The following is a 12538-nucleotide window of genomic DNA, read 5'->3' as shown; positions in this document are numbered from 1 at the left end:
AAAATTTAAATACATGGGACATACTAAATTGATCACACTTTAAAGATATTGACATTAAATTCATAAAAGTGGAGTTAGAGTAATGTTAAAATTCTTTCACAACAGATGAAACATGAAATATAATTTGTATAATTTGGTTAAAAAATATTTAATTTTGTGTGTGAGTGTGTGCAAGTTAAATGCTTGTATTTTTAAAAATCAGAACATATATTAACTAAAAAACACTTTGGGTTTTCATATTTTTCACACGTTCCTTTTTTATTTTTTCAGTTGATAAAGAAATAGAATGTATAATTTGATAATTATTTGTACAAATAATTCTTGAAAATACAGTTTCCAGCAAAAATTTCATCTGCAAATGTATTAAGTTTAGTTTTGAGTGCTAAGACCCATTGGGCATATAAGTGACTGAGATTGCCTCTGAATGGGAGACCAGTCCATTGCAAGGTTACTCATAATTGAGTGGACTGGAACAATATGAAATGAAATGCTTTTACTCAAAAACACCATGCATCACCTAGTCCAGGAATTAAAATCACAATCTTGTGATCCTGAGTGCAACCTCCCCTAATCATTAGGCCACATACCTTCACAATCTAGAAGTGTTTGTAAAGGTTTCAAATATGCAAATTAGGCCCAATCATTTTTCCAACTCTATAAATCAGTTATATATTTTACCATGTTTGAAAAGAAATGTATGGTTATGTCCCTCAGTAGCAAACCATCTGTTTCAATAATAAGCACCAAAAATGCTAAATAGTACTAACCTTTCTAAGTTAATACAGTTGGTGCAACTAACTTGTCTCTGTTATTTCCTCATGCATTGCTCTAAATTGTACAGAAAATCTAAATATTCCAGTAGAATACCTGTACTTTGTAGGTTCAAAATACCTTTTAGGTTTTTAAAAATCTTTTCACTCGTTTCAGTCATTAGACTGTGGCCATGCTGGAGCATCACCTTGGAGAACTTTTAGTTAAAGGAATCGACCACAGTACTTACACTTTTAAACCTGGTACTTATATCAGTCTCTTTTGCCAAATCGCTATATTATGGGAACACAAACACACCAGCACTGGTTGTCAAGCAGTGGTGGCACACATACACATAGATATATACAATGGGCTTCTTTCAGTTTCCATCTGCCAAATCCACTCTCAAAAGAATTTGGTTGGAGTGAGGCTTTGGTAGAAGACACTTGCCCAAAGTGTCACACAGTGGGATTATGCCCGGAATCATGTGGCTGGGAAGCTAGCTTCTTACCCCACAGTCACACCATACTGTTTTTTTAAAGAAAAATCTATCAAAAACAAAACAAAAAACACCTACAAATCCAACAATTTTAAGTAAGGTACTGTATTTGATGTCATAAAAGACACACTGGCATATTAGACATATTCCAATTCCAATCGTGCATATTCAGATTAAAAAATCTTTAGTGCATTAAAGCATGTAATACAAGACCAACTTTGCCGAGAGGATTTGGGGTGATTTTTTTTTTTTAAAGATATTTTTTGGAAAATAAAGTGTTTCTTATATACTATCATGTTGTATGTCAAATGGTTGAAAGAAACTATTTTTGAAAACTGGTCATGTGACAATGGGTACAAATGTTGACATGCAAGAAATAACAGCTTATTCTCTCTCAAATCATGCCCATTGTCTTAAAGAAAGGAAAACCGCTTCAGATAAAGTATTCATAGATACACAAAAAGAAGTGATAGCTAAGTCTGCATGTGGATGAGGAGAGCTGCATAAAATAGTGACAATCCCTAATATTGGAAGGAATCTGTGGAAGGGGCAGACCCAAGAAGAGATGGGGCAAGGTGTGAAATGTGATCTTTGGATGTTGAGTATCATGGGGCTGATGACATGTGACCAGGCATCTGGCGAATTGCTGTGCTTAAGAAGACTTGTCAAGCTAAGTGAAATTGTGGTCATGGCCTAGTACTGGTGACATATGAATGGCACCAGTACTGGTGACATATGAATGGCACCTGTACCATTGACAGATGAGAGGCACCCATGCCAGTGACTTGTTAAAGGTACCCAGAACACATTGTGGAGTGGTTGGTATTAGGAAGGGCATGTAGAAACCAAACCAAAACAGACAGTAGTCTGGTGCAGCTCTTTAGCTTACCATCTCAATCAAACCATCTAACCCATGCCAGCATGGAAAATGGCCATTAAATAATGAGAGAAAGCCTATGATCAAAAGTTTGCACAAGTAGGAGTGAAGAACAACCTATTGTATAATTAGGTCATTTAAAGCAGGCCACTTAAAACAATGAACTTTACCAACTGCCGGGACATGAGTCAACCTATTTTAATGTAATTAGGTGTCAGGTGATTGTTATGAGTATTTGGGAGGGAGGGAGGGAGGGAGACCTGGTGGGGAAATATATGAACCATTACTCCAATAGTCCCTGGCACCATGTCAACCCAGAAGACAGCTGTGATTGTTAACTACATTGTAGCTGTACCTTCGTTTGGGTTGTGATTTGTCATTTACTCCAAGAATTGGATTAGTATTGCAACAGACTGAGCTGATGAAAAGAGCTTTTATGAGGTTGTCTGACATGCTAGAAATAGCAACTACATCTTTATCACTGTCTTAAAAAAAAAAAAAAATGAAGGGACACTTGATAATGTAGTCTTAGACATACACTGCCAGAAGTGAATGACCAAATGTTCATGGTTGGAGCACCTTTGATTGTAGGTGACAACTTGCTCAGGTTAAATGATATTTGCATACACACTTATTTTACACATGATTAATGATATTTCTACGTGGCTGTCATTGCTGGAGCAAATTCGTTTTTTGCCAGGTTAGATTTTTTTTCTCCACCTAAAATAACATTTGAAACCGTTTATCTCCAATCCCAGCTGTTCTCAAACTGACAAATATGCCAACACCACCAATATTACTAAAGCTAGTTGCACCCACTCTTTTGTTAACTGGAAAAACAAAATAGTTTGCATCTATATATAATTGTTCTTACTTTATTATAGTATTGGGAACAAGTTTAAAAAGTTTAAAACCCTCTCAATTTCATTAAACTTAGCAGTTTGTTTGTCCCTTTTTTTCAGTACTCACAACCCCTTTCTGCGAGAAACACTGACTACCTCTTCCCTCATTCAGTTATGCAGTTCTTAGCACTGTGAGACAAATGTTTCTATGTAAATCATTTTTCAATCTTGACAGCACTTGTTTAGCTGGCCAGTGGTTTTTTTGTTTTTCAGCATTAATTTTTTACTTACGATGATTTCTATCAGCTCTTTTTCTACCACAGTAATGAGAGATATCCATTCAAAGTTTATTTACCCTTTACTGTGGAAATTTATATATCAGTTTATCTTTTGTTGAGGAATGTCATGTTTGAAACGACTTTTTTGTTGAGATATGTTCGGTTAATTGAGGCAAGATGACGTAGAGAAAACACCAGTTCTATTTTCTGTAGATATTTAACATCATTATTGAAACAACCATGAAATTTAATATTGTAGTTAAAGGGTTACCAGATAAAATCACAACGTACGACAAAATGTATGTCTTCAACCGCCCCCCCCCCAATATACTGCTGACTTATTAGCTTGGCATATAAGTTTAGTTTCCTAAGACTAGGGTTGGCTTTATCAGAATCGTTTCCCATTGCTATCTTTGGCAGAGAAAAGGGAAGTTGTGATGTTCATATCTTCTTCAAAAACTTTAAAATGTCAATGAATTGAAGAATGATTTGGAATTGAAAAACCCATTGTTGGCATGGTTCATCAACTATTTACTTCTCTTTGATTCACTTGCACAATGAATGTTGAACATTTTCAAAGTTATTTTGTCAATCTCAAACTGGGAATTTATGTTACATTTTACATTTTAGTTACTCTATTTCTATTGAAATACACTGCCTTCATTTTATTAATTTGAAAATAACGATTTTTTTAATTAATATGGTGTTTAAAGTGGTGAGCTGGTAGAATTGTGAGTTAAGCAAAATGCTTAACAGCATTTCCGATTAAAATTCTATCATGGTCAACTTTGCTATTTATCCTTTTGGAATCAATAACAAAAGTGCTTGTTGAACAGTGGGCCAATGTAATCAAGTTACCCCTCCCTTCATCATCATCATCATCATCGTTTAACGTCCGCTTTCCATGCTAGCATGGGTTGGACGATTTGACTGAGGACTGGTGAAACCGGATGGCAACACCAGGCTCCAGTCTGATTTGGCAGAGTTTCTACAGCTGGATGCCCTTCCTAACGCCAACCACTCAATTGCTCATGTTAATCTGGTGTTTGGAAGATAAATTAAGTTGAAATTTTAATGGAAATTTTTAATTTAGATAATTTTGAAATAGAAAATTTATATCAGAACCAGGGGCAATCTCAGGTTGGTATCAAAATGGGTTGAATACGACTAAGGAACCTTTCAACACATATATATTAAATCATCTCATTTAATATTCAGTTTATTATAGACATATTCTTTTCTATTTTTATTATTTGAATTATTATTCTTTTACTTGTTTCAGTGATTTGACTGTGGCCATGCTGGAGCACCACCTTGAGAAGTTTTAGTCGAACAAATCGACCCCAGGACATTCTTTGTAAGCCTAGTATTTATTCTATCGAACTCTTGTTGAACTGCCAAGTTATAGGGACGTAAACACACCAACATCAGTTGTCAAGTGATGGTGTGGGGAACAAACACAAATATATACACACACACATTATATATATATATATATATATATATATATATATATATATATATATATATATATATGACAAACCTCTTTCAGTTTCCATCTACCAAATCCACTCACAAGGCTTTGTTCAGCCCAAGGCTATGGAAGACACTTGCCCAAGGTGACATGTAGTGGTAATGAACCTGGAACCATGTGGTTGGGAAGCAAGCTGCTTATCACACAGCCATGCCTGCACCTACTTTGTTATATTATTATGTTATGTATTCATTTATATCTTGTGTTTGTGTCATTGGTTAGAAGCTTCCCATAAGCCTAGCTTTGGCTCATTCTTTATATTGCTTTCATTTTCTCTTCTATTCTAGACTCAACTGAATGTAATTAATGAGATACAACAGCAGATCTTGAGAGGTGCCATTGGTCAGTTTCAAATGGCAGCAGCCAATCAGAGCCTCCGGCCCAAAGTTGTGGCCTTATATAAAACAGTATGTAAATTAATCTCAATTACCCCATTATTGTGTGTGCATGTGTTTTAGGAAGTTAAAAGTTATGACAGGTCATAGAGTGACCATTAGTTTCACACCTACAAAACACTTGGCAGTATAGGTGACTCATCGCTTTATAGGAGTCACTATGACTGGCCATAACAATTAACTTCCTAAAGAATATATGACTGCTCTAATGCTTTAGAGTATGCTTCTTTTTCAGATATATGAACTACTGACTATATATCATCATTTAGTGTGTTTTCCAAATCATCATTTAGTGTCTGTTTTCCATGCTGGAAAAGCTGGTAAGCCAGGGAGCTGTACCAGGCTCCAATCTGATTTTGGTTTGGTTTCAACAGCTGGATGCTCTTCCTAATGCCAACCACTGTAAGAGTGTTGTGGGTGCCTCTTATGTGTCACTGGCACGGGTCCCTCCTACTTGTCACCAGTACAGGTACCTTTTATATGTCACTGGCACTCTCCATGAATACAATTTCACTTGGCTCGATGAGTCTTCTCTCTTGCACACCACATCTGATGCCTCTTATGCCCAATTTTTCTCTCAAGATGCTTACTCTCTCATACATGCACACTGACATTGCACATCCAGCAACACATACTAGCTTCATTTCTTTCAAGCCTTCACATCTCCTCTGCTGTCGCAGCCCATGTTTCACTGCTATGTAGCATGGCTGTTTGCATGCAAGCATCATACAATCTACCTTTTACTCTGAGGGAGAGGCCCTTTGTTACCAAAGGTAGAAGCTCTCTGAACTTTGCCCAGCCTGTTCTTATCCAAGCAACTAAACTTTGAGCATCTACCTCCACTGCTGACTTGGTCACCCAGATAATGGAAGCTGTCAACTACTTCTAAGTATTCCCCCTGGCATTTGATGAAGTCTATTTTCGGTACATTTCTAGTGTTTATTGTACCTATACATCTGTCACACACAAAGACTGCTTTCTCTTAACTTTCCTCTGATATTGCTGTACCTCTTATGTGTCCATAGCTGGCACTGGCTGCACCTTATGGAGTTTCTACCGCTGTCTTTTCTACATGTCAAGTAGGAGAAACAATACAAGTGAAGGGAGAGGAGAGAAAATAGTAATTCAGTGAAGGAGAAGTAGTGAGAGTAATAGCCATGACTGAGAGGGAGTGAGAGAAAATAATAGCAACGAGAGAGAGAGGAAGTGGTAAAGGAGTGTCGCCTGCAAAGGATTCTCGTTTCACAGGCAAAATGTTTTGTTTACATTTTACAAAGATCATTTTCTCTAATATTTCGGTTCCAATGTCATCATCATCATCATCATCGTTTAACGTCCGCTTTCCATGCTAGCATGGGTTGGACGATTTGACTGAGGACTGGTGAAACCGGATGGCAACACCAGGCTCCATATTTACAGTATATAGTGTTTGTTATCAATTCACTGATAATTTTAGTTATCAGTAATCCTATAACCTATATACAATATATGGTGTTTAACCCTAAACCCTGGGTGTGTGTATTCTTTACATTCGCTGTGTTTGTTATCAGTTCACTGATATTTTTAGTCATCTGTACTCGCATAACTTATTTGTTGTATATAGTGTTTGTTATCCATTCACTGATATTCTTTCTTCTGTTATGGAGAATGAAACAGACAGAAGGCGACTGTCAGCCAGAGAAAGACTACTGCGAAGAAGAGCCAGTCTCACTCAGGAAGAACTGGATGCAAGAAGATTAAAAAATATATTAAATCAATCACAAGAGAAGAGTACAAGATGCATGATGACAGGCTCGAAGACATCAAAATGAAAAGGAGAACCTCATTACACCAAGGAGAGATATCCAAAGACAGAGAGCAGCACAAAAGCACCAAGATGAAACAGAAGAGCAAACAGCAGAGAGGAGAGAAGACCTAATAATGAGAGCATTGCAAAGGCGACAAGATGAACTGGAAGAGCAAGCAGCACAAAGAAGAGAAATCGAAAGAGAGAGAACATCGCAAAGGTGCCAAGGTGAAATGGAAGGGCAGGCAGCTGAGAGGAGAGAGGGTCTATGAGAGAGAGAGAGAGAGACTAAGACTAGAGAATGAAGCTGAAGAAGCAAACGTTTGCAGAGAGCGAATGAGAAGAAGAATGGAATAATTAATTAATACTGAAATGGAAGAACGAAGAAATAATCGAAGGCAGTGAAATGCGAATGCCATGAGAGTTGTGCAAAGAGTTGGAAATCGTGTAAATTTAGTAAATATACTTATAAGGAAGAGAATGTTTAGGTTCATAACTGTTGTGACACGAACACATTGTGTCAGTTTTGTAGAGCCAAACATTTTGCTTCAGAGCGACCATCAGATGGATGCTTTAGTAGTTGCTGCCGTAAAGGGAAAGTCCTGCCTCCAGCTAGAAGAGAATTTCCTCCATACTTACAATCTATGTTGTCAGGCCCTCAACATCCACATCATGTTAACTTCAAAGAAAACATAAAGTCATACAACTCTGCTCTATCTTTCACATCTATGGGTGCTCACATTGATGACGAGGTCCATTCTACTTCAGAGTGCATGGCCAAGTTTATCACAGGACTTCCCACATGCATCCTGTTGAGAGCCAACAGAGGCAATTTGCTCAACTGTATGTTGTTGACAGCATTCAAGCCACCACAGTGCAGACTCAGTATGCAGCAAATAAAAGATGTATACCTGAGGTGATACACAGATTGGATGAGATTATCAGCGAGAACAATGTCTATGCTGCATCTTACAGGACATTACGAGAAGTAGAATTGCATGAGGAGCAGCATGTCCAACACGAACAGAGGCCTATGTCTGTCATAAATTTAATCTTCAACAGGGGTCGCACTGCTGATAGGCAGAAATACAATTTACCAACAGTTACTGAAATAGCTATGGTGTTTAGCAATACTGACAGCGAGCCACCATTCAACAGAGAAAAAGGCAAGAGGCTGGAGTTTCTCTCAGCAGCTAAAACCAGTTGAAACTCGCTACAACACTTTTGGACGGGAGCTGTTAGCTATGTATTTAGCAGTCAAACATTTCCGGCACACACTCGAGGGACACCAATTCAGGATTTTTTTGGACCACCATCCACTCACCTTTACCCTGTACTCGAAGCCTGACAAGCCAGGCACTTGGATTTCATTTGCCACCAACATCTGACATATCTCTGGTGTAAATAACACTGCATTCACTGTCGTCACCCACAGACATCGACCTGCATCTCCTGGCTAAAGATCAACCTCGCTTAGAGACAATTGATATATCTTCACCCACCTTTGCCACATGCAACTTCAAGTACTTCCCAGTACCCACATCTGACGCACATATTTTGTGTGATACTTCCATGAATTCTCGTCCTTTTGCTCCGGAGACCTGCAGACAAACAGTCTTCAGCACACTGCATAACCTGTCACCACCACAGTGAAATTCATTTTGGCTAGATTCTCTTGGTCAAATATGAGACAAAACGCGTCCCATAAACACCAAGTGCACATGTCCACAAGCAGGTGCAAGTGGTGCAAAACGTCTGCACCTAATATTGGGTAAGGGAGATCTGCAACTGTAAAAATACACTTGAAGTCGTGTCGCAGATCTAAATCCAACGAACGAGATATCTGGCTGAAAGCTGGAATCAGTGAATGGTTCACTGCCTGTGGTTTGTCCACGAGGAGTTTTAATGGCCAGATACTGCAGGCAGCACCTGTATCTATGAGGCAGCGGATGTTGGAAAGAGTACAGGGTTGGGTACATTTATATGCTGAAGCTCCAAACTTGGCATAGTACCAGCATATGGATGAATGAACAGAGGATGAGCGACTGTGAGGTGAGAAGGAGTGATCGAAAGAACGCCGTCTAGGTGAACGAGACCTGGAACTGAGGAGGAGCTGCACTTCTCTTGTTAATTCAGCTATCGCCTTTAGGATAGCATCCAAGGCAAGGTTCTTATCAGTGGAAACTTGATGCTACTGGTGGGTGTGCAGAGGTATCCAGTGGTACTGAGGTCGGCTTGTTGGTGTTGCCAGTATACTCTATGATTCTGTCAGCAGTGGAGGCTATTTACTCAACAGGAGTTGTCCCCACCCTAGAGGCTAGGATGGCTTGGATGTTAGAGGGCAACTGGGAAAAAAAGTTTCAATAAAGCACTATCAGCAGGTGCATTTTGGGCCAATTCCTTCATGTGGCACAGAAGTTGCAAAGCTTTATGGTCGCCCAAGTGCTCATCATTGATGAGGGTTTGAAATTTTCTTTCTTCTGACAAGGATGTGCATCAAAGAATCTCCTGCTTAATGCTCCTATACGTGGCATCATGTGGGGGTTCAGTTATCAGGTCCCGCACGGTGGCTGTCAGAGACGGTGGTATTGCGCCAAGTAATATATGGGGCTGTTGGACTTTGAAGGCAATGTCGTTCGCGGCAAATGTCGATTCGATCTGTGCAAACCACACTTTCACGTTACCCGTGAAACAAGGTTAAGAACTGTTATTCATGGTGAGATGTGTAACAGAAAGATGTCAATTACTGGGGAAAAATTTGTAAAATGACGTACAACCATGCTATTACATGAAACAGAGAGCTCAGGCAGCTGTGTTGTGTCAATGTGGGGTATTCAAAATTAGCGTGCATGTGCAGCTTGAGAAATGGTATCAAAGTTTAGGAAGAAAGACAAAATGGCGATGAGCTGCATCATGGTGTATCAATTCACATGTGCAAGAGAAAAAAAAAAAAAAAAAAAAAAAAAAAGAACATTTGGCTAAGTCCAAACAAAAAAAAAAATTTTTTTTTTTTTAGCCTGACTTGGCTACAAGAACAAAAGTGAATTATTTCTGGGTGTCGACATCCTAGCAACAGATTGTTCGTATTTGAAAATGTGTTGTGGTGTATTTGAAATATGGAAATGTAAGTGTGGTGTATTTGTAAATGACTTTGGTGGAGCTGCAGAGAAGATATGTGTTTTTGACCGAAGCCGTGCAGGAACTGAAAGTTCTTCCAGTGTAGCTCAGAACAAGGCTACTGTATCTAAGCGAGGCTAGATGCCTCATCGATATATTCATCTGCTGTGCAGGTTGACTCATATATTACAATGTAATATGTAGCTCTGCTACAAACTCTTGAATGGCATCACTAAAAAACATATATTTGGAATACTCACTGCTTACTGCTGCACCATTGAATTTAAAAAAGAGGCTTACCACATACCCACCTGTTGATCATTTTGTGCCCTGATGATAAATTGGATGATCCTGAAAGAATTAATCAAATTGTCTGTACCGAGATCCTGGATCCCATCATTGAACCTTTACTACATGAAACAGTAAAAAGGTGCATGATTCATGAGTCCTGTGGTGATCTCAACCCTGCTGCTCGCTGCATGGAAAATGACAAATGTCTTAAATAATTTCCAAAGGAGTATCAACAAGAGACAAGGATAAACCCAAACGGTTACCCATTGTACAGGTGACATTGAGGGGCAACAATGCAATAGACATTAGAGTTTACAGCCATGCAATAGACAACTGATATGTAGTACCCTACAATAAATATCTGTGCTGTACGTTCACTGCATATATTTGCGTTCAGATTTGCCTCTTCGTTTCCTCTGTGAAATATATTTACAAGTATATCTACAAGGGATATGACTCCATCAATTTCGTCATCAATGAAACAGCTTCAAACAATGAGATTGAACATGATGAAGTACGCAACCATTTAGATGCTAGGTATGTGAGTGCTCCTGAAAGTATGTGATGCTTGCTTGAGAATAAAATGCATGACAGATCTCATTCAGTTATTCGTCTGCCTGTCCATCTGCCACAAGAGCAACTTATATACTGACAGGTACTTGAGAGAGCAACACAGATGAACACACCACTGACTGCTTGATAACTTCTGAATCAAACTGATGAAAATGCCAGGAACTTGCATTATTCGGATGTTCTGTACAGTTATGTCTTCAATAAGCAGATTACTGTATGGAAGTGTAGACAAAGAGGAGGCAATAAAGTCATTTCCAGACTGTACACCATTAGCCTGAAGGATGGGGAACAATTTTACTTGTGACTGTTGTTGTTCCATGTTGCTGGAGCTCAAAGTTATGAGGATATGAAAACAGTAGATGGTGTAGTCTGCAACTCATTTAAAGAAGCTGCTCTCTTAAAAAATTTAGTTCAAAATGATGAAGAATGGCACAGGTGCATAGAAGAAGCGTCCTTTACAAGTATGCCATTTCACCTAAGACAATTGTTTGCTCTTATTTGCATCTTCAACACCCCAGCTAACCCTTCGCTGCTGTACAACCAGTATATTCACAAGCATGGTTGGAAAAAAATTAAGTGAAATAAGAATTGCATCTTACCTCTGCAACATTGCAAGAAGGAATGTTGCAGAGAAATGTGGCTTTAGAGTGTTGACTATTTTTAGCAAAGCTGGGGCTTAAAAAAGCACTCATATATAATCCTATATATATATATATACGTATATATAAAAATCTGTTGTTTTAATTTGAGCTTTAAGTTGTTACAGTGTCACTGTAATAGTTATGATAAACAGAAACTCAAATAACCTTAACATACCTCTATGTGTGACTGTATGACAGTCACAAGCTATAAGTACAGTTATTGTTAGTTCTCCTGTCCAGAAATTGTTTGCTCATTTCACATCTTTGAAAACCTGTGAAATAACAGATCTTTTGCTTGATAAACAGATAAGGGTTAGTGACAGGAAGGACATCCAGCTGTAAAACAATGCCTCAGTAATATATTCACGTAACCCATGCTAGCATGGAAAAAAATAGATGTGAAATGAAAAGATTGCAACTTGTTTTTAATTTTGGACATTTTGTTGATGTTTAGCCCCAAGTCAGCAATGAGATTGAGCAGCCCTATGATGAAAGGCATTCCAATTGCAGCCATCGCCACTTTTATTTTCAGATGCAGTGTATCTAAGAGCACAATATCCAATGTGTTCCTTTTTTTTTTTAAGATTATAAGGCATGGTTTGAAGGAGATTTGGCTGTTTTTTTTCTAGCAGCTACAAAATGACAACATTTAGTATTATTGCTGTGTCCATGTTCTGCTGGGAAGAGATAAGAATGACTCTTAATGCTTACAGGAAATGCACTGGATTTTAGAGGTCCAACCCATACTCTAATCTACATAATATTGATGTATATAGATAATTGTTTTAATTATTATGTCTAATATTAGATCAGTATGCCAAAATGATTGTTAGAATATTAATGATAATGGTAAATGCATTAAATACTTCTATTGTCTAAGAATATTCTTGAAAATGTTCCTGATTCAGTGGATATTTTCTCTCCTCTCTCTGATTGATGTCTTATTTTACTATTT

At 38.1% G+C, this 12538-nt stretch overlaps 2 protein-coding genes across 5 annotated transcripts in view; one reads left to right on the top strand and one right to left on the bottom strand.

Moving 5' to 3' along the window:
- Positions 1-12538, bottom strand: part of LOC106880840 (transmembrane protein 144) — an 83694-nt gene that overhangs the window by 58157 nt on the left and 12999 nt on the right. The gene's annotated exons all lie outside the window — the stretch shown is intronic.
- The window catches only part of LOC106880837 (electron transfer flavoprotein regulatory factor 1), a 30133-nt gene that overhangs the window by 6960 nt on the left and 10635 nt on the right, over positions 1-12538 (top strand). The window contains exons 2-4 of one of the 2 annotated variants that reach the window (XM_089361644.1): positions 4529-4603; positions 5068-6481; positions 6580-12530. In XM_089361644.1, the coding sequence (XP_089217770.1) occupies positions 7764-8168 (405 nt within the window). In that variant the 5' untranslated portion in view covers positions 4529-4603; positions 5068-6481; positions 6580-7763 and the 3' untranslated portion in view covers positions 8169-12530. Of the gene's footprint in view, positions 1-4528; positions 4604-5067; positions 6482-6579; positions 12531-12538 lie in introns of those variants that run through there. The other variant, XM_089361645.1, reaches the window with a different exon arrangement.

The sequence above is a fragment of the Octopus bimaculoides genome, chromosome 13 (assembly GCF_046866305.1).
Source record: "Octopus bimaculoides isolate indiv1 chromosome 13, ASM4686630v1, whole genome shotgun sequence".
In the NCBI taxonomy this organism is placed as follows: domain Eukaryota; kingdom Metazoa; phylum Mollusca; class Cephalopoda; order Octopoda; family Octopodidae; genus Octopus; species Octopus bimaculoides.
Note: the sequence above shows the minus strand (reverse complement) of the source record. Positions and strands in the feature narration are given on the sequence as shown.